General features: G+C 44.4%; 1 protein-coding gene across 2 annotated transcripts in view; it reads left to right on the forward strand.

The window, feature by feature from the left end:
* The window catches only part of LOC147417850 (uncharacterized), a 285,145-nt gene that overhangs the window by 194,698 nt on the left and 64,683 nt on the right, over positions 1-25,764 (forward strand). The window contains exon 10 of one of the 2 annotated variants that reach the window (XM_086506721.1): positions 25,444-25,569. The exons of the other annotated variant lie outside the window; for it this stretch is intronic. Within the exon in view, the coding sequence (XP_086362847.1) occupies positions 25,444-25,569 (126 nt within the window). The remainder of the gene's footprint in view (positions 1-25,443; positions 25,570-25,764) is intronic. 2 annotated transcript variants of the gene reach the window in all.

Consider the following 25,764-nt stretch of genomic DNA (forward strand, 5'->3'; position numbering starts at 1 on the left):
CCTTGCTCCATTCAGTGTTACATTGGCGGACCAAAGGACAGTCTATCCAGTGGGCATAGTAGATAAGGTGCCTCTAAAGGTACAAGAGTTCACATTTAGCTTGGATTTTGTGGTGGTCAGTCTTCCCCAGGTGGAGGGAGGATTTCCTTTGCTTATTGGTAGACCATGGTTGCGGCATACTAAGGCACTTCATGATTGGGGAAACGACGCCATGTGGATACATACTCCTGGCTCCCCCATGCAATCAATTCGACTCGAAGGAGGTATGGATCCAGTGGTTCATCACAGCTCATTGTCAGTATAATCCAACCCCGACCCAGAGGAGCCCATCCCACCTTACGGGTCTGACGAAGACTTGTTGTAGTGGTTGGAAGCTACCACATGGATGCCGTATTATGTGGTCTCAAGTCAAGCCTTTCCTGTGCCTGTAACACTCTCTCTCCCAACTCCTCAGGCAGACACCAGTGTCCCAAGCCCTCCAGCAGAAAGTGTGCCGGCCAAAGAAGTAAATGTGTTCGTCCCTGATGATCATGATTCAAGTGTTCCTCTGATGGAAGCCGTCGGCCTTGGTGAACCTATAACACATCACCGAAGGGGGAAGAAATCTCCTTTGCATGAGCTCGCCAATGTTCCACCTCTTCCTCTAATATCTCCCGGGTCTGACGTCCCGCCCCCTCAAAAGCACTCTGCTATGTCTGTGTCTAAAGACTTATCCTTCGAGGAGCTTCCACCAAGATGGTTACAAGAGGTACGCAGAGTTTCCAATCGATCAAACACCAGCCCATGATGTCTCGAAGCTCCAAGAGGCAGCTCACTTTTCATCTTCCGAAGCACCCTCCCCAGTTACACCTTCTGACCCGGTCAAAGAAGTCAACCTGGGCGACCCTGACAACCCTCAGCACGTCGTCTTAGCAGCTTGGTTATGGAAGCATCCTGCGTTACTCGATCAGGTAGTATCTTTTATACACTCTTTTAAAGATTGGTCCTACAAGGATTTGGAAGGGATCCCACTAGAATTGGGTGTCCACACTATCCTTCTGGTTGAAAGGGTCAAGCCTTTCAGAGTTTCCAATCGATCAAACACCAGCCCATGATGTCTCGAAGCTCCAAGAGGCAGCTCACTTTTCATCTTCCGAAGCATCCTCCCTAGTTACAGCTCCTGACCGGGTCAAAGAAGTCAACCTAGGCGACCCTCACAACCCTCAGCACGTCCTCTTAGCAGCTTGGTTATGGGAGCATCCTACGTTACTCGATCAGGTAGTTTCTTTTATACACTCTTTTAAAGATGTTTTTGCCTGGTCCTACAAGGATTTGGAAGGGACCCCACTAGAATTGGGTGTGCACACTATCCTCTGCTTAAAGGGGCTACGCCTGTCAGAGGCCGAGCTTACAAGCTCAACCCAAAGTATGCAGAGGCTGTCAAGTCAGAGCTCGAAAAAATGCAAGAGGTAGGGATCATTGTACCTATGGAGTAGTCTAAGTGGTTATCACCCATGGTGATAGCTCCTAAGAAGTAGTCCAATAAAATCCGTGTGTGCGTAGATTACCGCGCTCTGACCAGGGTAACTATCCCAGATGGTTTTCCCACACCTTTCACTGAGCGAGTGCTAGAAGATGTAGCAGGGCATGTATTGTACAGTTTCATGGATGGGTTCAATGGATACAATCAGTTGGGCATCCATGCAGGTGATCAAATTAAAACGGCTTTCATGACTCCCCGAGGTATTTTTATCTACACTAAAATGTCATTTGGGTTGAAAAACGCTCCACCTTCCTTCAATCGAGCAGTATATCTCATATTCTGTCCTTTACTTACGGATCATCTTCGCATCTTCATGGACGATTTTTCGACTTTCTCAGGTGCTCAATGTTCAACCCCAGTGGAAAATCTAGAGGAGCACCTCGCTCAGCTCTCTGCTGTCTTACTCAGGTGCAGAGAGGCACATCTAAAGCTCAGTCCTAACAAATGTCATTTTTTGGTCACTGAGGACACACTTCTAAGCCATGTGGTGTTTGCTACCAAAGGTTTAGCGCCTGACCCAGAGAAGATCGTGGCCATCTTGAAGTTACAACCTCTCATCAACCCAAAAGGTGTTCAGAGCTTTGTAGGCCACAACTATCATCGCAGGTTTATACGAATGTATGCACAGGTGGCTCAACCATTGACCCGACTCACTAGTGCTACAGTACCCTTTCAATGGTGAAAACCTGAGGCTGAAGCATTTGCATACCTCAAAAAACGCCTCACTAGAGCACCTATTCTAGTGTCTCCAGATTGGTCTCTCCCTTTTTATGTGCATACTGATGCGAGTCAACTAGCTGTGGATGTTGTGCTGACTCAGCCTAGTAAGGAGTACAACCTGGATCGCTTGTTCACTATGCAAGTCGCCTGCTCACCAAAGCAGAGCGCAACTACAACACCACAGAAAGGGAAGATTTGGCTATGGTCTATTCTTTACAAAAGTTTCGTCATTACTTGTTAGGGGTTCACTTCACTATCATCACGGATCATCATACGCTACACTATCTTCTGAATAAACCCCAAGTTGCAGGAAGAGTTTGGAGGTGGCTAATGATATTCCAGGAATTCGACTTCGAAGTAGTTCTTAGTCCAGGCAAGCGGCATGTCATAGCCGACCATCTCTCTCGCATACATACATGTGAGCCCGATGCTGGGGTTGATGATGACTTTCCGGATAGTCATCTCTTTAAGGTCGACACGACCCCAGAATGGTATGGAGATGTGTTACATCTGCTCTCTATTGGCCTATATCCTGAGAATGCTTCTCCCTTGCAAAAAAGAAGACTCTTGCTAAAGTCTAGACCCTTCTCTTTGATTGGCGGACAGCTCTACAAATCTAGGCCAGATGGTGTGCTTTGCAGGTGCGTCTCCCGTCATGAAGTAGACCACATTCTGGCAGATGCACACAGTGGTCTTGCAGGTGGCCATTACCCTAGTCACATCACGGCGCAAAAAATATTACAAACAGGCTTTCGGCGGCCATATCTATTCAGGGATGCTATTGCTCATGTCAAGATTTGTGATGTTTGTTAGCGATGTGCGTCCAAGCCTAGCAAGCAATCCAATCGCCCTTTGCAAGTATCTATGGCGTGGTTGCCCTTTGAGCGATGGGGCTTGGACTTTGTTGGTCCAATTACTCCACTTGCTCAACCCAACAATCGTAGGTATCTCCTGGTAGCGATGGATTATGCAACAAAGTAGGCCGAAGTGGTGGCTACCATTCGACTCTACAGTCGCCATTGTCGCAAAATTTTTGTATGAAAGTATTTTTTGCAGGTTTGGGTGCCCTTTGGAAATCACCAGTGATCGAGGTAGTCATTTCGTCAACGATCTGATCTCCACACTCCTCACGAACTACAAGATTTTTCATCGTAAATCTTGCTCTTACTATCCTCGAGCAAATGGGCAAGCCGAGAGCACTAACAAAGTGCTAATCGCGCTTCTCAGGAAAGCTTGTCACCTGCATCCAACTTGTTGGGCTCAAGCTATCCTCGGCACAGTTTGGGCTTATCGCACCTCCTTCAAGGCAACCACTAACCTTTTGGTCTAGAAGCAATTGCACCATATGAGTTCAACTCTGGTTCAGCAAGAGTGGGAAGCGTTCGCGTCACAGCAGTGATTGCTTCCGCAAATCTCTCTCGTCTCTTAAAGTTAGAAGAAAGCAGGATGTTAGCTTCACATGCTCTGCAAGCCGAGCAACTTCGTTGCAAAGCGTGGCATGATCGCCATCTCAGAAAGCCGAAAATAACGCAAGGAACACTGGTGCTAATCTATCAAGCTAAATATCTAAAAAAAGCTAAGAAACTAGTCCCAACTTGGCAAGGGCCATTCATGGTACAAGAGATTTTGCCACAGGGGGCTGTCCAGTTAGTCACTCCGGCAGGTGTTCCCTTGCCACTGGTAAATGGATCAAGAATTAAGTGCTATAACTCACTTGCCCTGACTCTTTAGAAATCTGGTCATGTTTTCCCTCCCACCAGCATCCATATGACTGTTCCGTCCTCAGCTCTCTCCGGCTTTTCATTTTCCCTCTTCTCAAGTCTTCCTCTTGTCAGTTCTCATCTTAGTTGTAATCGGTGTTATCTTTAAAATTCTCCTTGTTTGACTGCGTGCATCCATTTTGCTCTCCTCTCATTGATAGAATTGGGTTTTTGGAGTCCTACTATGATCCAGCGTTACTGCTCTGTTTGTTTCTACTGCCTCTCTGTCCTCATGGATTTGATGAATGTCCGAGGTTCAACTCTCGTCGGATAGATCTTTGATTTTTGGTATTGTTCCGAACACGTTCAAACGTGCTCTGCTGTATCTCCCTTCCCCTCTCTCTCTTATGGTGAGCTCTCACACACACACATCTATTTCCTTGCCTTTCTTGTGCGATCTCTTTCGTAACACTCTTTCAATATGCTTCACTCCTGCTGCCCTACTCCTTTCATTGCTCTTCCCCTCTCTCTCACACTTACATGCAAGTTTGCTCGAAGCTGGGCGTGTTTGCTCTAACCTTTATGATCGACCACATCCTAGTTAAAGGAAGCAGGCAAATTTTTTATGCTGGCAGCACAATACAACTTTTATCTCTCCCTCTCTCTCCCCTTCTCCTTTCTCTCTCTCGTTCCCTATGCCCTTCCGCCCCCAACCCACCCTGCCTGCTCGCCCCTACCCACCGCTCGCCCCCCTATCTAGTCCTCGCCTCTACCCACCCCTAGTCCTCGCCCCTACCCACCCCTCATCCCCTCTACTCTCGCCCGTACCCTCTAATTTTCCTCCCCCCTCACCAATCCCTCCCTCGCCCCTACCCAACCAATCTCCCCCTCGCCCCTAATCTTCCTTTCTCGCCCCTAACTAATCCCCCTCGCCCCTACCCACCCAATTTCCCCCCTCGCCCCTCACCACCCCTCCCTCGCCCTAACCCCTCCCTTCGTCCCCTCTCTAATACCTTTCGCCCCTATCCTAAGTCCTCTCTTCCCCTCTCTAATATCTCTCGCCCCTATCCTAAGTCCCCTCGTCCCCTCTCTAATACCTCTCGCCCCTATCCTAAGCCCCCTCGCCCCTACCCTAATCCCCCTCGCCACTACCTTCATCCCCTCTTTTCTATCGCCCCTACCCTAACCCCACCCCCTCGCCCCTCCCTACAGTCTATCGCCCACCCTCTTCTTCCCTACAGTAATCGAGTTGTAGCGTATCCCATCAAGTTGTAGCGCTACACGTTCAGCTTCTTCCTCACGCTTTTTAGGCAGGACCTATTTCAGCAATCCCCGACTCACGCTTTTCAGTTTTACAATTCTAAGGATACAGCACACAGTGAGTTCAAAAACAACTCACGATGGCTAGTACAAGCAAGCAAGCTAGGAAGAAAGCCTTGTCTCGACAGAGACCCACTGAAACATCCCGAATTTCTACAGAAGAAGAAGATGTAGAAACCTCCAGCCATGGCCTCATTGATCTCTCCTCCACGGATCATAGTGATGAGAGTTACAAAGCGTCTGACTCCGGCTCTGCCTCTTAACTCTGACTCAGAGTCTTCTAGCCAACAAGAAGATGATGAACAGGAAGATGAGGTGAAAGACAAAAAGAAGAAGGCCATCACGTAGGTGCTGAGCCATTAAATTTCTCGGCCTCCTTCAAAACTCAAACCAAATTCATTTTGAACTTCCATCTACAGCAGCTTCATCCGTCTCTTCAAGAAGTTTGATCAAAAGATCAGCTATATACGCTAGGTCTGTCAGCATTAGCAGAGGCCGATCTGCCTACGGATATTCCCATGGATATGGTGCATGAGATTCTCAAGCTTTTTTCCAAAGTAAGAGGGCACCCACTGACGGCTACACGCATTGGTCACGCTTTGGAAATGACAAACTTTCCTGCAGTAAAACCGGCTACGACAACCTATTCACAACTTTTGAAAGATGCGACCATTCAAGCATGCAAAGAGCTACTTAGCACTAGTCATGCTGACTATGCAAGAAATAAAAAGCTCTGGGCCATTTTCAAGTACTACTTTTTGGTTAGAGCTGCTAAAGTAAACAAGGGCAGATGTGACGTGCCTACTATGTTCTCGCACTACGATGGCCTATACTACCTCATCAACACCATCCCTTGTGGCTTTCATCAAATTCTATTTACCTCCTTACAGTCGCGAACAAAAAGATTCAAAGCTCAGGTGCAATCTGTGCGATCTAGTTTATAGTGCTTTGCAGCTCCCATGTTGGCCTGGGTCATTAGCATACATGTTAGCCCGATGGATGTGGATGCGGATATGCGGCATAAAAGCCCTAAGGCAAAAGGAAAAGCTATTTAACAAACAATGGATCTACCTGGGAAACCGAAGAAAAAAGAGGGCGAAAGTAGTGAAGGACACAGTAGAATCTTTAATATCACTGTCAGTTTCTAAAAGCCAGCAGCTTCGAGTGAAGAAACGTGCTCAACATTCCTCGCATACTCCCGCTACTTGCTCGATGGTAAGTTCAGGTGCTTCAGATCACTATGCATGGCACAGCTGTGGCTTCTACAGTGTGTTTTCCTCTCTCTACTGCTGCTATTTTTACTCCTAGCACAGTGACTAGCTCCCAAGCCCCAGTTGGATTTGCTTCTTCTCCTATGCCACTCGTGCTGCAGCCACTCCAACCGTCTCTACTCCACCAAAGAGACATGCTCCCAATCCACCACGAGCAGTGCCACTTGCCAGTGTACATCACTTTTTCGCCTATCTGAGGATATATTGCAGGAGTCCAGGCAAGCCATTGCTACCATTGAGCGTGGAGCAGAGCGGTTGGCAGCTACACATCAGCGTCACGCAACTACTTACGCAGCTATGGAGGGATCTCTGCGAGTCGCTGAGAGCGCCATCGCCGATCGAGATGCTACTATTTTCACACTACAATAGGCCTTGAAGTTAAAGTCTCAAATGATTAATGACCTTTAAGCACAGGTACAAGGATTTAGAGAACTGCTCTTACATGAAAATAGGGCAACCCAGCCTACGATGATGGGTATGGGGTATGGATGGACTTGAGGAGGTACACGAGTGCAGAATGCAGCCAACAGGTCCTTCTCAACAATTTATGGGACTCTACCTACAGACTTCAGTTCAGTACTACAATCAACAATATCCTCAGGGGTTTCAGTCGTTATCATTGCCTCAGACGCAGACGCAGAACGTTCCTTGCTGCGACGGTATTGTTGGAGCACACCGCTATGGTTGTGCTACTCGACGTCCTCAGTACACTACAGGACAGGTGCTACCCTCTGCCCAACAGCAGATGGCTAGCCCCTTCCCAGGCAGCCCAGTTACGGACAAGAGAGCCCACATACAGCAGGGCCCCACCATTGATTTGATGGCTCCACCTTCAGAGACTGATGCTTCAGGTGGTGTGGCGACTAATCTTTCTCTTGGGTGACTGCAAGGCAGTTTTTTTTCACAATGACAGTGCAGTGTAGTGGTGGTTTCTTTTGCGGTCGATTAGCAGTTTCAGTTGTTTCTCTCACCAAGACGGTGAGCGGTCTTGTGGCGGGCAACCTGTAGCAGGCTACATTGTCACTTTCAAAGGACACACAGTTAGTACAGTTGGTCTGGTCTGGTTCACACTGGACGGACTCTCTGAACTAGGCAGTGACACGTGGCAAGGATATGGACAGTGGTCTAGTGGAAATCATGGCCAAGTTACCACCACTCAGTTTGGGGATAGACTTAGATGGCTGACATTTATGAGCCGTTGGTGGCTCTTTATGGTGGTACACATGAGTAGTAGCTGTTGGGTCATCATGATCATCTTCTTCATATATGGTCCAGCGTCGTCGTCTTGAGTAGCGAGTCTATACACACAGCACGTCGGCACTATCCTTGCACATCTGAGCCTCGACACCCCCATTGTACCAGAGTCTGTATCAGTTCTTGAGATAGTCTAGTTCATATGTTCTGGTTTGTTGCTATTGCTGTGTCTCTGTGTTGTTATCTATTGTTTCCTTTGTTTTCATTCTATTTTGAGTGAGATGTCACACACATTGCACTGAGGAGCACCCACTGGAGAGAGCACGACACACTATCCGCGCTACAGTCATGCCATAGCCTACGAAAGTCGGCGCCTTAAAGATGCAAAGTTGTATGCTTCTATTTATGAGAAAGAGCTAATGACAGGAATTCATGCTCTCTCTATTTGAAAACATTATCTTTTAGGAGCTGATTTTATGATCAAGACATATCATCAGAGTCTTCGCTACTTTCTCACATAAAGAAAGTTATCAAAAAAGCAGATGAGATGGGCCAATTTTCTTTCAATGTTTCATTTTCAGATTTTACAAACTTTCGGAACAAAGAATGCGGTTGCAGATGCTCTCTCTAGGCATCCAAAGATCAATGCAATGACAACTATTTATCATGCGGAACTAGAATCTCTCAGCTAGATGTATCTTCAAGATCCGGACTTCGCGGCAATCTGGGCATATCTTCAAGCTAGTCATTCAAGGCCATCTTATTCCATTAGGGATAATACACTATATCATCAACAAGGCATATGCATAGCTCAGCCCTTAAGATAGAAGGTGATGGATGAAGCATATAATTCTCCCTATGCCGGGCATCAGGGAATTGTTGCTACCACTAGTGCTCTCGAAATATATTTCTTTTGGCCAACACTCAGAGTCGACATTGAAAAATATGTACGCGAGTTTAGTATGCCAAAAAGTGAAATATGATCGACATAAAGTTTATGGAAAGCTTCAACCACTCCCTATGCCTAACACGCTATGAGTGGGATGGAAACACACACAACGCCTCTATAATCACTCGACACATACTGTTGGGATGATACACACACACACTATGGGGCACCACTCGGCTTACACAACCTACCTGGCCGAGACACCAATGGAGTGAGATGAGAGAGACTGTCCATTTGCCTACTCAAGACAAAGACACACACACACACACACACAAACCCAAAACTCAGCTCAAAAGAGGAAGATTTCTGATGTTTAGATTCAATTGAGCTTGGGCCAACACCAATGGGACAAATAGCTCACACGATATGGATGAAATATGCCAGATACAATTACAAATTTGAGCAGAGACTTCGCTCACATGAGAAACTTACATAGCTGAAACAGCAGAAAACAGTGAGGAATTTGGCAAAATGGACAACACCATTGCGTCCGGAACGGCCCAAAACCCCAGTCTACAATATCAAAGTGCTCAAATCCGACCTCGGATGAGCAGTTTATGGCCAAAACAGGCTCCAAAAACAGCAAAAACTCAGTTGCGGCTGTTCCTCTCTTCTCTCTACATTTTTCTTGGTCTTCTCTCAGGTTTTTCAGTGTCCACACTTCACTTTATCCTTTGGGCACCTTTGGCCTTTTGATTGACCTCAAACGGACCCCGAACAAGCCAAAAAATAGCCACGCAGCAGTGCGTTTTTGTTACCCTTCTGCATCTATCCGCACACCTGGCACTCAACTTTTTCCAATAATGCATCTCGTAATCACGTAAAGTGGCCCCCAAATATAGTTCTCATGATGACCTTTTTACATAATTGATCACAAGAAAACACCCACGTTGTGTCCGTACTTATCCACGTGCAAGTCTTGATCCCATTCGTCCTCCTGACGCCACTGGATGCCACTTAACGCACCTGCTTACCTCATGGCATCGGTCCGCTAATAGCTTTCTCGAGAAGTTTTACACTCCACCAACTCATTATTATAGAAAAAACACACTGGTACTGGTGATAATGAAAATCGATGTACTATGTACACGCTGTCCTACCTGTACACATGTTGGCCCCACGTAACCACCTGGCTTTGGACAATGGGCAATTCTTTATTTGATGCACAATTCATGTATATGTACATATGCGCAATCACTTCTTCCAAAAACCTCCTAACATAATTTTTCCATTCCCTAGCCTACTAAATCATTCATGATTAGCAGCAGCGAAAAGAGATATAAGACTCGCCACGTCACAGGTCTCCTCATTCCTCACATACATTACTTGATCTGCAGATAGCTCATCTTGCTCCACCATCATTAATCTAGCATGATACAATTTAAGACGCAATCCATTTACCCTTGACTTATGTAGAATCCCATCCAGGTTTGCCAGCTGATATGTACCATTCGGAAAACACTCAACTATCTTGAAAGGGCCTTCGCACTTAATTTGAAACTTCTTTTAGAATGTCTTGTCCAGCTTACTATTGTAACGCAAAACCAAGTCACGTTTCTTGATACCCTTACTTTTTACCTTTTCATTTATCTTTGCTAAAGCCTTATCTTGCATCTGTCCATAATGTTCCAATGCGCTCATCCTATCCAGCTGAACCTCTTGTAATTGTAAGAGCCTTTCTTTGAATGCATCACTGGACTACCCAAGAAACTTTTCTAACATCTTGACCGCAAGTAACTCTACTTTCACAGGCAATAGTGCTTCCTTTCCATATACCAAATGAAATGGAGTAAACCCTGTACCTGTCTTTACCGAAGTACGGTAAGCCCATAATGCACTAGGCAATTCCAAATCCCAATTCTTTCCTTGGTGCTGTGTCACTTTCAAAATAATTTGTACCAACTCACCATTGAATCTTTCATTTAAACCATTACATTGAAGATAGTAAGGAGTGGTATGCTGGTGCCTAATCTTAATCTTCGCGCTTAAAAAGTCTAATAGTTTTAGCTCTAAATCCTGGCCCCTTGTCCGAAAGTAGCTCTAGTGGCACCCCTAACTTGCAACATATTTCATCATACACAAATTTTGCCACATCGGTTGCAGTGATTTGTTTTACTGCTATAGCCTCTGCCCATCTAGAGAGATAGTCCACTGCAGTCAAAATATATCTTTTACCCCTGCTTGTGATAGGTAAAGGCCTATTGCATCAATCCCCCACTTTTCAAACACATCAAACGCCATAATGGTTTTTCGTAGCTCTGGCTTCAACACTCTCTTCCCAAATGCTTGACACCTATTGCAAGACCTACACCAATTGTGAACATCCTTGTGCAAACTAGGCCATACATACCCCTCTTGCAAGATCTTATGCAAGGTGATCTTTAGAGCAAAATGTCCGCCACATGCGCCTTCATGATTCTCTTCCAACATTCTATAAGGCTCCTCCTACCAAGGTACACGTCGCAACACGAGATCAGCCCCTTTCATGTATAAGACATCACCAATCAATTTGTACTTGGATGCTCTACCCACAAAACCATACTTCTTAGACTTCTGAATGTCCTTCGGAATGATTCCTGTTAGCAAAAACTCCTCTTCCTGAGCCAAACTTTCCCTGCCATGATAAAGAGGTAAATTGTTCCTCAACACAAATAGCTCCCCAATCATACTTTGAGTTGCTTCATGTGCCTCTCCATTTAGAGCACGCTCAATGTGTTTGATGCTTCATGCTTCGGAGTTTTTAAATAGGCCTTTAATTCTGAAACACATTTCCTTCAATGAGGTGTTCTTGCTCTTCCACACACCCAACACTTGCTTCACAATTAACAAGGCATCACCTTTTATGCTCAATCTTTTAATCCCATGCTTCAAACAAATGTGTAATCCGGCTTCCAAAGTAGCATATTCAGCCTCATTGTTACTATGAGCATCCAATTTGAACCCTTGCATACTAGCCTCCCCTCTGGATCATAAAGTGTTATACCTCCTGAAGCCGCATCATAGCTCTTTCTGTATGAGCCATCAAAGAACAACACATGTGCATTGCTGATCTGTGGCACTTATTCAACTACTCTTCTCACCACCTCTTCCTTAACAAGAAGGGGATTCTCCTTGTAAGTAAACAAATCAGCTAGGGTAGCTCTTGTACCGTCTTCCACTAGAAAAGACAACTCAAACTCTTCCAGCTCAATTATCCATTTCTTGACCACATTTGACATGTTAGTGCCATTAATTAATTGTGGCAAAAAAGGCGTAACTCGTTAAGAAAACAAAAGGTCGTGGTAGCAAGTAATGACGAAATCGTCGATAAGCAAATATTACATTGGCCATCACTAGCTCTACTTCCAACAATTTTCTTTCTGCTACCAACTTCACTTAGCTTGCACAATACACTGGCTCCCTTCCCCTTTTGCAATAGCATGGCAACAATGGTATCATTCCCTACTGATGGATTTACATAAAATGCTTGCTCCCAATCAGGAGCCTACATGGCTGACAGCCCCTCTAACACCTCTTGAAACACTTCTTCACACTTGTCATCCCATTACAATGGATTATGCTTTGCCACTTGTTGTAATGGATAAAGGAGCTGTAAAGACAATGGAATAAACCGTGCCATGTACTTCACTTTGTGCATAAAGGTTGCCAATTGCTTTGTAATGGAAATGGCCGATGAACTTTGAGAGTAGCGGAATTAGGAGATTAGATAAAGCACTTTTGTGAGATTACTTTGTGAGCGTAGCGGGTGAACTTAATTGATGATAGCAACATAAACATGGTACTTAGTTAACTTGGCATGAACAATACTTTTGCAAGAGAGAGAGTTTAGCGAACATGACAATAGTTGAGGACCAGATTCATACGGAGCCGGTGTCCCCTCCATTAGGCATTTGTATTATAGTTTCTCCCATCAAGAGAGACTTGGTACAATACAATCTTTGTGTTCCTTGTGACCTAGGCGATGCAATGAAGATGGAAAGCTTCATGCATCACCAACATAACATAAACTTTGTAGAAAGCATTAACTATCCCAAGCTTCAGTCCCAAGGCCTCAAACACCTTCGAAGGAGGAGAGAGCTAGCGGGGAATGAGGGTAGGGAAGAGGAAGAAGAAACATTCCATAGGAGAAAGAAATAGTTCCTCACTTATTATCACTCTTCTTGCTAGCATACATAATAGCATAGTAATGAAGATGGAGAAGATGGTAAGCTTAAGCATTGAAGCATGGCTCTTGGTTGGATTTGCATTCCATAGCCAAGAGTGTTGGTGTAGGCTCTCACTTCTCACAAGCTTGGAGAAGGAGGTGGAGTTCCTCAACTTTCACCAATTGAGAATGAATCCACAAAATGAGTATGTGTGGGGTGTATATCCCCCCAGCATCCCCCTTGGTTGCTTGGGGCGAGTTTTAGCTTTTACACATGTTTCAAGCTCATTGGACCCCTCTTCCCTCTAGCCAATCACATGCAGCATGCATTCAAGTACATGGGTAGTCTTTGAACAAGTGTCCTCCTTACCCCTTAGAGAGAGAGAGTTTGAAAATATCTAGATATTTGTTGGATGGAACTAGAAGCTCATTGGACCCCTCTTTAGCCCAACCAATAGCATTCAAGCACACCATGTGTCCCATGTGCCCTTTGAAAAAGGGGTACCCTTTGGGTGAGTGGAAAGTTAAATCAAAGATTCCCCTAACTTAGGGACTTTCATGCATAGGAAGCTTCTCAAGCACCTTCCTCATTAAGTTTGTAGGGTCTCTTTTTGACTCAAGCACCTTACCCCCCATATATGGGAAGCTTCTCAAGTACCTTTCTCTTTAAGTTTGTAGGGTCTCTTTTTGACTCAAGCACCTTACCCCTCATTAAGTATGACAAGCACCTCAAGTACCTTAGTCATCAAGCATGACAAGCACCTCAAGCACCTTAGTCATCAAGCACGACAATCACCTCAAGCTTAGGTCGGGTTTCCACCTCAAGCTAGCTTGCCTAAGGTCAGAGGACTTTTAACACTAACCATTGGAGGTCTTGAATGAAGCTAACCCTAAGGTCTTTTAAGCTCCATTAGATGCACATTGCTCTATGATAGACTACCTCCTTTTGGACCCTTATTAAGATGTAACCACCTCTCCTCTTGGTCCCCTGCTGAGGTGAGTCTAGAATCACTTATTTCACATTGCTCTTTGATAGACCATCTCCTTTTGGACCCCTATTGAATGCAGTCATCTCTCCTTTTGGTCCCGTGTTGAGATAGGTCTAGAAGCACATGTCTCTATTCTAGCTCTTGCTCCCGTTTATTCTCCCACATTAAATGATCAGTTTAATATGAGAAAATCATTTGGTAAAGTTAGATATTAAATTTTATGACATGCTTTGTACTCTTAGGTGATGGAAGAAGAATAATAGACCTAACCTTTTCTTGATCAGCCTCAATGCCATTTTCTGACACCATATGGCCCAATAACTTCACCCTTGGTTGTGCTAGATGACATTTCTTTTGATTTAATTGCCCTCCACATTCATCATATCGAGCCAATACCATCTGCAGCTTCTCATGGTGTTCAGCCCTACTGCTGTAGACACAAAAGTCGTCCATAAAATCTTTAACACAACTACCAATAAATAGTGCCAATACCCAATTTTCTCTCTCTATTTATAGAAAGATGGTCCATTTGAAAACCCAAATGGCAATACCGTGTAGCAATAGTAACCCCATGGCGTAATGAAAGTTGTCTTTGTTCGGTCTTTAAGAGCAATCTTCAATTGAAAATAGCCTGAAAAACCATCACACACTATACCTCTCATAACCTGCCACTGAATTCAAGATCTGATCGATGAATGGAAGAGGATATGGATTCTTCTTAGTGGCTGGGTTTAAAATCTATACAAATCCTCCACTTTCCATCCTTCTTTGGGCTGACTACTACTGGACTCACCCATTTTGTGGTTTCCACTGGGACTATGAATCCTGCCTTCAATAACTTGTCCACCTCTTCCCGCAAGGCTTCCATTTTCTCTTGACCCATCCTTCTTAGCCTTTGTCGCACTGGCTTAGCACCTTCTTTCAGCTCTATATGCATCTCTTCTCCTTTGAACCCTCTAATCTCTTCATATGAAGTAATGAACAAATAAGGAAAACTAGCAAGCATGTGCAAATATATCTCCTTCTCCATAGCTGAGAGGTCTCCACTGATCATTTGTGTCATCAATTCTTGCTTCTTTGACAATTCGACCTTGGTTTGCATCAGCCCTTCAATCACTTCATAAGGCCCTTCACTTTCATCTTCAATCTCATTTGCAAATGCAACTAAACCAGACTCATGGATTTCTTTGTCCATCAGAAGAAATGCAACATCAACATCCTCATCACTGTTGGTAGTACTATCACTGTCCTCCTCAGACACTCTGGAATAGTCTTCATCACTAGACTCATCCTCATCTTCATAAAGTTCCTCCAATCATTTCCTTGTGTTCATATTATATAGCTTCTTGGCACCTGTCTTTCCATAGAGGCTAATTGTACCACGTCTCCAATCTTGAACAACTCCCATTGCACGTAACCATGGTCTGCCTAGTATAATAGGATATGCTCCCAACCCCGCTGGCATCACATGAAAATCGACCACTGCCTTTCCATCAGATGCCTCTACTTCTAAGCTCTTTACAACGCCCAAACATTTTACTTTCTGATGGTTTGCCAATCTGATCCAAAAGCCTTACACCCTAGTCACTGTAAGACCCATCTTCTCAACGCATGAGTGTGTTATGACACATATTTGGGCTCCGCCATCAACATAACCTTGTCCCAAATTTTTTCTTTTGTGCCACACATCTACTATTGAGCAAATATCTGGTAGCTCATCCATCGCCAACACCTTCACTGAACCTCTCTCTGGTTCATTCTCCATTGGGTTAACCATCCTCTTCTACTGTCGCTTTAGCTTACGCACCATCTCTATAAGTTGTCCAAAGGTAACATCTGCTTTCCTGCTTGTCAGATCCTCCTTCAAGTCATAGCTTAATAGCCCATCCCCTAGTGGAAAATCTGAAACATGAAACTTGCCACGAGCCCTTCTTTTCCTTTTGGCCTTGACATCCTCGTCTTCATGGCTCTTTCCCTTCTTCTTGCTAGAACCTGGGGTACTTCTTCCTTCCTTATCCTGTGTGGTCCTCTTCCTAATAGGCATCACTAATGTATCCTCCAACTTTGCTGCCTTCTCCAAGGTGACCACACTTATCACTTTTGTCTTTCCCTTTTCCTCTTGGGTTAATCCATTGGTTCCTTCTTCTCCCTTAATTTCAATGCCATAATCATTTAAACTAATTAGCATCTATCTTGGCAATGGATACATGTCCCTCCCCATCCTTGGTTGCTTATCACATTGTGGGCTGATGTGGCCAAACTCTCCGCAATTATAACACGTGGGCGTCTGTCTCCAGACTCTACCATTGCTTTGTCCAACACCATTCCTGGGTCTTTCTTCACCTCCTGGCTAATTTGCAAACCTCCCCCAACCTCGATTATTTCCCACATTACCCAGCATGTTTAGGCTGAGATTCTTCATTAGATCTACCACTTGCCTCGCTAAGATTCTTCATTAGATCTACCACTTGCCTCATGTCTTGCCTTAGCCCATCATCTTGCACTATTGTAGTGACCACTGCTGGCATAACCTGAGGAGTAATAGAAACCACTAGTTCATGATGAACCCCTAGCATGTGACCTTACAAAGAATCCATAGGCTGAAACTCAGACCTCCTGGGCAAAGACTCTACTCCTAGCTGACTCATTCTTCTCAGCTTCCACTCTTTGTTCCTTGCTACATCTAGTGCATCTTCATATGTCCTAAGCTTCTTTAGCTCCACTCTCTAGTGTATATTCTCCTAAAGGCCAGCCAAGAACTTGTCCTTCTTCATCATGTCAGGTGGGGATACCTGTGGTGCTAAGGCCTTGCACATCCGCTCCCATGCCATTGAAAACTTACATATGTAAGCATCTACTGGCTCACCTTCCCTTTGCACCAAACCCTGTACTTCTTGCCACACTTTGTCAGGATCTTCTGTCTTCACAAACTCCATTTCCAATCCATGCGTTAGATTGTCCCAACTTAATCTCACAGGTGGATCAGCCGCATGCAACTCCTCTTCAAATGCTTTAGACCAAACTCGTGCATCACTCTTCAAACAAATCTGGAGAAGACGTAACATCTGCGCAGAATCATAGATCTAGTTGCTAATGCAGGCAACCTCCATCTTTTCCAAAAAGTCTTCCACATCTTCATCACTTCTTCCGTGAAACTCCGGATAAGAGAAAGCCATGGCTACCCAAGTTTCAATGCTTTGAGAACCCCTTCTAACACACGTACAAGAACCCAAAAAATTTTATTGACTCAATCCCCAGAAACTTCAATGGAGCTCATCTTTAGATAAGGACAAACACATGCACATCAAATGAGTTTTCATAGTTAATCATCAGAATTACAAGAGGCAAAGGGGATTCCAGTATCTCTCTTAATCTTCTTGGCCCGAACATAAAGACTATGCGCTGCTGGAAAAAAATCTTTCTGGACACATGAATATTTATCTGGATTTTTTGTGTTAAATGAGGTCCGCCATCGTGATTATCCATTAAATTCCATCCATGCAACTCCCAAGAAAGCACACTTGACTAATTATCCTTTGATTTTGTCAGAATTGCAGCAACATAACAGCATAAATGGCTCAAAATATCAAAATACCAGCCATCACAACTTGGAAAAATTTTGGCAGAGTTTCCTCAGAAGTAGAGAAGTAAGAACCCAAAATATAGATTGTATATGTATGCATAACCTGCCAACAATGGAACCCAAGCATCGAGTAAGAATCACTAGTACATAACCTATGACGATGTCACGAAAAGGGTGGTCCAGCCACCTGTATCACCGAAAGGGTCTCACATTTGAGAATCCCCCATCTTAATAAAACCTCACCATGACCCTCTCACGAAGGTTTATGCAAATCTCTATAGTCAAGTCTCCGAAATGACTATATTCCAGACCAAGTCTCAGAAATGGCTGGGACTGCCAAATAAAACCAAGTATGGCTCCACAAAGGCGTACAATGGCAATATCCACAAGTAGCGTACAATACACGACAATGCGCTCAAACAGGCGCCAAATGATGCATACCCACGGCAACTACAAGTGACTTCCATTTGCCAGTGTATCACTCTACTCCATCTACCTGTACCTGTGTGAATCACTTGTACCTGTACTTGTACTTGTAACCTGAAACCTGTTATTTACAACCTGTAATCCCGAATCTAATGGTACTCGAAGAAGATCCTCCGTGGGTGCGCCAAAAGAATGTGAGCGGGATGGAAACACACAAAACGCCTCTATAATCACCCAATTCACACTCTTGGGATGATACACATACACACACTATGGGACACCACTCGGCTTACATAACCCGCCTAGCCGAGATAGGGAACATACCAATGTAGTGAGAGGAGAGACTATCCATTTGCCCACTCAACACAGAGACACACATACACGCACACCCAAAAAGTCAGCTCAAAAGAGGAAGATTTCTGATGTTTAGATACAATTGAGCTTGAGCCAACACCAATGGGGCAAATAGCTCACACAATATGGATGAAATATGCCAGATACAATTACAAATTTGAGCAGAGGCTTCGCTCACAGGAGAAACTTACACACCAAAACAGCAAAAAAACAGTGAGGAATTGGCAAAATGGGCAGCACCATTGCGTCCAGAACGGCCCAAAACCCCAGTCTACAATATCAAAGTGCTTAAATCCAATCTCGGACGAGTAGTTTATGGCCAAAACAGGCTTTAAAAACAGCAAAAACTCAGTTGCGGCTATTCCTCCTCTTCTCTCCACGTTTTTTATGGTCTCCTCTCAGGTTTTTCAGTGTCCACACTTCACTTTATCCTTTCGGCACCTTTGGCCTTTCGATTAACCTCAAACGGACCCTGAATAGCCCGAACAGGCCAAAAAATGGCCACGCAGTGTGTTTTTGTTACCCTTCTACATCCATCCGCACACATGGCACTCAACTTTTTCCAATAATGCATCCCGCAATCACGTGAAGTGGCCCCCAAATATAGTTCTTATGATGACTTTTTGCATAATTGATCACAAGAAAACACCCATGTTGTGTCTGTACTTATCCACGTGCAGGTCTTGATCCCATTCGTCCTCTTGACACTACTGGATGCCACTTAACGCACCTGCTTACCTCATGGCGTCGGCCAGCTAATAGCTTCCTCGAGAAGTTTTACGCTCCACCAACTCCTCATTATTATAGAAAAAATACAATGATATTGGTGATAATGAAAATCGATGTACTATGTACACGCTATCCTACCTGTACACATGTGGGCCCCATGTAACCACCTGGCTCTGGACAATGGGTAATTCTTTATTCGATGCACCATGCATGTGTATGTACATATGCGCAATCACTTCTTCCAAAAAACTCCTAACAACGCAATGGGAAAGTATTGCCATGGATTTTATTACAGATCTTCCTATATCCAAGAATGGAAATGATACAATCTGGACTATAGTGGACAGATTCAGTAAGCAAGCACATTTTCTTTCAGTTAAGAAGACGATCAAAGCTGATCACGTGGCTAGAATATTTCTAGCTCATATTTTTAAACATCATGGATTGCCAAAGACTATTGTTAGAGATACAGATCCTCGCATAACTAGTCTATTTTGGCAAGCATTGTTTGAGAATTTGGGAACTAAGCTTGATTTTTCATCAGCTTATCATCCTCAAATAGATGGTCAAAGCGAAATCGCTAGTGCCACTGTTTTAGACCTTCTCAACTGCTATGTTTCGGAAGGACAATCCGAATAGAAACAATACTTACCCTTAATGCACCCAAACCTGGGCCAGAGCATCTTAGGGAGAGCCTAGCAGAAAATACCATGAAGCCCTAGTGATTGCGAAATTGGGTCTTCAATAAGGGGTAGATAGTAGTCTCAGATTTCAGGCTCAGAAAATTACCCGCGTCAATGCGAGCACAAGAATGAGATGGGGTCCTTAGAACAATAATCCTAAGGCTTGGATTATTTTTAAGGCCTTAGGATAAGTCAATTAAACTAAGTTAAATTGTTTGTGCTTGGTCAAATGGTCAGACAAGTGCAAACAGGTAATGTGACATGTCAGAGCAATGCCGGTACAGCATTGTGTTGTGGAGCAGCTATCGTTTTCATTAGTAGCATCCATGTGTGCAGTTGTGAGTTAATTTGCAGATTTCATTAATAGCCTAGGAACTTTTAAATGTGAAAGTTGAATGGTTTTTAAGTTATTAATTAAGTGTGCCACTTGGCACACTTACCAATGCAAAGTGACTCTCTCACTCTCTCTCTCACCCTCCCTCATCCTCTAGCGTCCCCTCTTCTTGCTGGCTATATAGGAGCACCCCCTCCCCCTCTTCACAGGTTGGCAGTATACCTACCCCCCCTAAAGTAAGCGTGCTCTACGCACCAAAGCTCTCCATTGAAGCTTGAGAATCAGCCCTTGTGGTGTATGTGGAGTTATGGATCTCCCATCACCTAGAACAAGGTTTCTCTTTATCATAGACTGCTGCGGGCGAAGATTCATCGCAAAAAGTAGAAGAAAACTCTCTTTCTCTCACGCCTAGTTGTTGCAAATTCTCTGTTTTCAGCCCCTAATCACCTCTATTAGGGTGAATTTCAGCAGAGTACTCATAGAATCTAGTTTTTCTCTACCTACACTACGTGTACACAAAGTTCCATGCGATTCCATCGCGAAAAAGGTCTCTACTTCGGCATTGGAACGTGCTCAGGTAACATTTTCAGGTTATGTGCAAAAAATTACAGCAAGCATGTGTGCATGCATTTTGCATGTTTCTCCCTTGTTTTTATTGCAGGAATGATTATGCATGAAGGGGCACAGTTAGCGGAAGATAGACTCGCATTTTTGAGAGCTTCCGAGGAGTTTTGTGGAAGATAGACTCTCGTTTACGAGAGCTTTCCAAAATCTCATAACAGAGGGAAAATCCTCTCAGTAGTCAGAGAGTAGTTTTCTCACTCTATCAGTCAGAAGGAGAAAAGGAACAAAGAAAGAATAGAGGACGAGCTTTTGCCCCATTCCTATGCTTGTAAAGATTTCCCTTAGTAATAAAGATATTCTTTGTATGGGAGGGGGGACTAGCCCATCTTCTAGTCCCCAATGAAGTCTCTCTCTCTCTCTCTCTCTCTCTCTCTCTCTCTCTCTCTCTCTCTCTCTCTCTCTCTCTCTCCAATTCTCTCGAGTATTTGAAGTGCAATTAAATGTCAGTTTACGCTTCCGTATTTTTGTGACAGTGGTGGCTGCTCTATCTGTCCAGTGTTTGGTGTGAAGAAATCAGTAATTTGTCTCTGCGATTGTCTCTCTCTAGATATCCTCAATAAACTATCTTTTTGTCTGTGTAACTCAAGTAGATACAGGCCAACATCATTGGTCTTGATAGCTCATGACTCTCGAGAAGGGTCTGAGGTCTTCTCTGAATAGACAGTGGAAGCAACCTCGTATCTCGTAATACACTGACATATATAATGTATCTCCATCTCTGGCTGTGTATGGCATAGGCGGCATATCCTGCTAGTTGTTGGTATCCCTCTGAATCTACTAGTCTCAATCTCAAGCTGGTGTGAAGATGTACGTATCTGACCAGTGGCACACCGTAACCCATGAGATAGATGTGTATCCGTCGAATCACAAACCCAACCCCTGTGAGTTGGAGAAGATGCTCTCTATATAAAGCCATCTTCGTGCCTAACTCATGTGTCGGCTCTATCCATGTCCTCCTGGTATCCAGCTGGGTTAGGTCCTGGTGAATGAGTCTAATAATCTCTATCCGTGTAAGAGACAACGATGGTGCATCAAGGGAGTACTGGAAGGGAGACAAGCTGTCCATGCTAAATCCATGTATATGGAACCATGATGACATTTGTGCATACTAGCATGATGTGTCCCCTTGTAAAGCTAATTGTCTGGAGGACTCAAGTGCCAATCTGGCATACCTATCTCTGGTAGTATCCCATAAGCTGTGCATAAAGGAGACTGATCCGGTAAGCGCCTCTATCTCCATAGGGGGGGCCGCTAACTCCACTCTAATGATCTCGTGTGCCACGGAGACCTTGGCTCCAAGGTGGAAAGGTACGTAAGGTACGATACATATTCGATCTGTCGTGTGCGTAGTAGTACTCAATGGATTGAGTTGTTAGGTATGTAAAATTCGTATGTATTTTTCTTAAAAGCCAAAAACATACAATATAGTTCGTATTCTCTTTGTGCAAGGCTTTGTAGATAACTTCTTGTATCTGTTGCAGAGAAACTCTCCTGAAAAAGGAGCCCAAATAACCCAGAACAAGGGCAAAAACAAGCGCTGAAAAAGCTTGGATTTTTTTTTTTCTAATATAAATGAAGTGTACAGTATGGAGCCGTACGGTATGGAACCGTACTGTACAGACGTACGGTACCTTACCGATCCGTACGTTCATCTAGATACAACCTTGCTTGGCTCTGAAGCTGAAGCGACCAAGGTATCAAAGAGCCAGAGCTTTGTTCGGGGTTCCTGGAACGGAACCTGCGAACACATCCTCTTCAATCCTCGCAAGGCCACATACGCTCTAGTCAGTCTAGTCTATGCTGCTCTCTTCAAAGAAAAATTTGGCCCAGTAAGGACTACCCCAAGATAAGAGTGTGCATCTGTGTACTCCTTAGTCTCCAGACCATAAGTGAATGTAGGTGCTGATCTCCTGATCCATGCGGTGTGGTGTTAAACAACATAACCTTGGTTTTACCAAGGTTTACACACAATCCACTATCCTCCGCAAAGCTATGTAATGCATCCAAGTGTCGTTGCATACCCTCCGGTGATTCAGCACAATATCATCAGCATATAACAACAATGGAATCCATGTCCCTGCAAGCTGGGCACCTCTGTCACCCTCTCTGGCAATGTTAATCAGAAACCTCACCTATATACATAGAGTAGGAGACAATGGACATCCTTGTTTCACTTCAATAGTGGAGTGAACTAAATCAGATATCCCCTCCGAAGTGCGTACATGTCCCTCCACTGATCTGTATAGACCCATGATCCCCCAAATCAACTCAATGGGCACTCCCATCTCCTATAGTCTGCGCATCAATCTGGCTCTGGGAACCATGTCAAAAGCTTTGCGGATTTTGGAAATCCACAAAGCTACAATAAATCCTTCTTCCATGTGCCCTACCCTCCTCAATGATGGCTCTAAGTGTCAAAATATGGTCAAGAGTGGAGAAGCCTCTCCTAAAACCGGCTTGCCCCGCTGCTTGTATGCCCTCACTCTCTGCCCATCTGCTTAACTATTGCTCAGGGATAGATGCATACAACCGTGCTAATGTGTGCCCATTCATAATAGTACGGTAGTCTAGGCTGTGTAGGATCACCTTCCTTGACGATAGGCACAGTAGTAGACTCAGGTAGACCCTCACACAAGACACGATTGAATAGAACAAGAACCTCTACCAACATATCCCTAGCATGTATAAAGTGCTCTGCTACTAGACCATCATGATCATAAGCCCTCCTGGTGCTCATCATGTCAATGGCCGTATTTACTATCTCTGTGGTAAAGAAGGTACTTGTAGATTGGCATGGCTCAGGAGGATCTGGAAGGGGTGTTTGTCCAGGGACCGTATATAAGGATGTTGCATACTGACCCCACCCACCAAGAGACGTAATCATTGGGGGAGGGGAGTGCTCATGAAAGAAACGCCATACCTCTCTTGAGTCTCTACTCAAGAACAACTAGTATAAGTCTCGTTCCATTTGAGCTAGGAATGCTCGCTTCTTCCATCGCACAAGGCGCCTGAAGGCGATCTGAGATTGTTTGTGATTGATGACCCCTAGGAGAAGATCCTTTGAAGCCGTGCTCTCGTCTCTCTACACTCCTCATCATACCAATTGTTTTGAAACATGGTCCTAGAATGGTGTCTCTGATTAGCAGGCTGAGTGTGAGGGTATGCCTTTGCTGCTGCCTCATGCAATGTCTGAGTCTGTAAAGTGGTGATCTCCTCCACTGATCTCCTCTATATAAACACAGTGAGTCTCTAATGTAAAATGTATAGCGGGTATGTGTTGACACCTGGGCTATATTGCACTGAAAGGAGACGGAAAGTGTGAAGAGAGCATGATCCACTGCTACACCCACTGGTCTTGGTCCTACTATAAAATCCTGAATGGAGGGGATGAAGCTCAGATGTGCCATGACATAGTCCATTGTGCTGGCCCCATGCCTGTGTGGAAAGCATGTGAAACCGGCCGCTCTAGGAAAACGTTATAGGCCATTAAGTATCGCCAGACCATGTGTCCGATACTCTGTCTGCTTTCTATCCTGTGAATGTCTATCAAGCCCCAAATCTCCTACATCGAGCTCTCTAAGCATCTCCTCTGAAGTGTCATAGAAGAATGTCTGAGCATTGCTCGTCTGGGCATTGAAGTCCCCTAGGAGGATGATTTCACCATCCTTGGAAAACTCCCATATGTCCTTCTCTAGGATTGAGAAAGGCGATTGGCCTCTAGGCCCAGCATAGACTGATGTACTGGGGGCAAAGTATCAAATGGCAATGTATAAAAATCGGCCTGTGTTGGCCCTCAGCCTCACCCACGTATATCTAGCATGATCGTCTCTTCGTACAATGTGTAGAAGTGGTTGTAGCTCCTCTCTAAATAATACTGCTACTCCCCTTGATCCTCAGCTCCCATGCTCAGATCTTGTGGTCAGTCTGGCAAGCTGTCTCCCAGCTATATCCTGTCACATATGGCATCATTTGTCCATGGCCCTGATGAGTCTTTGAAAAGAATATAATGTCCCTGTCTCGAAAGCTATCCTCAAAGGCGCCCACATCCATCCTATAAGATCCATTACAATTCCAGGCTGCCATCTTGAGTATGTTCCCATAGGTCTCACACCATCATGTAGAGCGTCGCTCTACAATCACCACCCGACCATCTCTATAGAAGGCAGTCTTCCCCTTCTCCCTTGCTGTTGTAATCTCTGGCATCACCTCTCTCATGTGAGCCAGTTGCAAGAGGGTGAGATCATCACTGAGAAAAATACCTCTCTTCTTGAGGGGGGGTGGGCTTTTCTTCAAGAGCTCCGAGAGAGAGAGAGAGAGAGAGAGAGAGAGAGAGAGAGAGAAGAGAAGAGAGATTTCTACAACAGATCAAAGTATTTGGGTGTCCTCTCATTACTCTGAAAGAGGACAAAATTTGAAAATAAAAATGCTACAAGATAATTGGGGAGGTACAGTAGTACATAGAGTATGGGATTAGTGGAAAGATGACATCATGATTAGTAGGGAGCTGCGACCATCTTTGCTTGTTACCACCTGAACAATATGGCTTGAACTCTGTGTTTTCTTTTCTTTTCTTTCTGTTGTTGGGGGGGGGAGCGGTTTGTAGTGGCTTCATAGAATTCTGTATCGGCATGGAAAAAACTTCTTAATTTAGAGTACTATTTGCAAGTATATGTGCAAATGGGGAAAACAAGAAGTCAATCTAGGTCACTATCAAATATTTTCAATCAAGGGGCAAGGTGACGGTTGTATTTTCTTGTTAATGAAACCATGATTCTATTGCGAATGCTTAACTTAAAAGGTGAATATTTTCTCTCCTTGCATCATCTGATAGCTATTGTTCCATGGCATTTATTTTCTTTTGATAGAACTAGCAAGCCTGACTAAGCTTTTGCATAGAGTAGGCGTTTGAATGGACAAGGCAATTCCTTACTTTGAGGAAAGAACTACAAGATAGGCTAAAAGAAAAGCTGCTGGCTAGATCCCTTCGACGTAAACAATGTCGCTCCTGCCCTCCTTTTTCTGCTGAGGTAGGAGGGATTCAGAAATAATGAATTTGCAAGTGATTATTCCATGTATCTATAAGAAAATTTCCTTAACAATTGATGATGGAAAACTTGTAACTTAGACTTTGAAATTGTAGGGTTTGGAGTCCTCTCCTGTAATTTGACCTGTGCCAGCATTCCTTTAATTGTTTCTACAGTCCTACCTCACATGGTGTATGA

This window comes from Adiantum capillus-veneris, chromosome 30 (genome assembly GCF_014529385.1).
Source record: "Adiantum capillus-veneris isolate H3 chromosome 30, ASM1452938v2, whole genome shotgun sequence".
NCBI lineage: Eukaryota > Viridiplantae > Streptophyta > Polypodiopsida > Polypodiales > Pteridaceae > Adiantum > Adiantum capillus-veneris.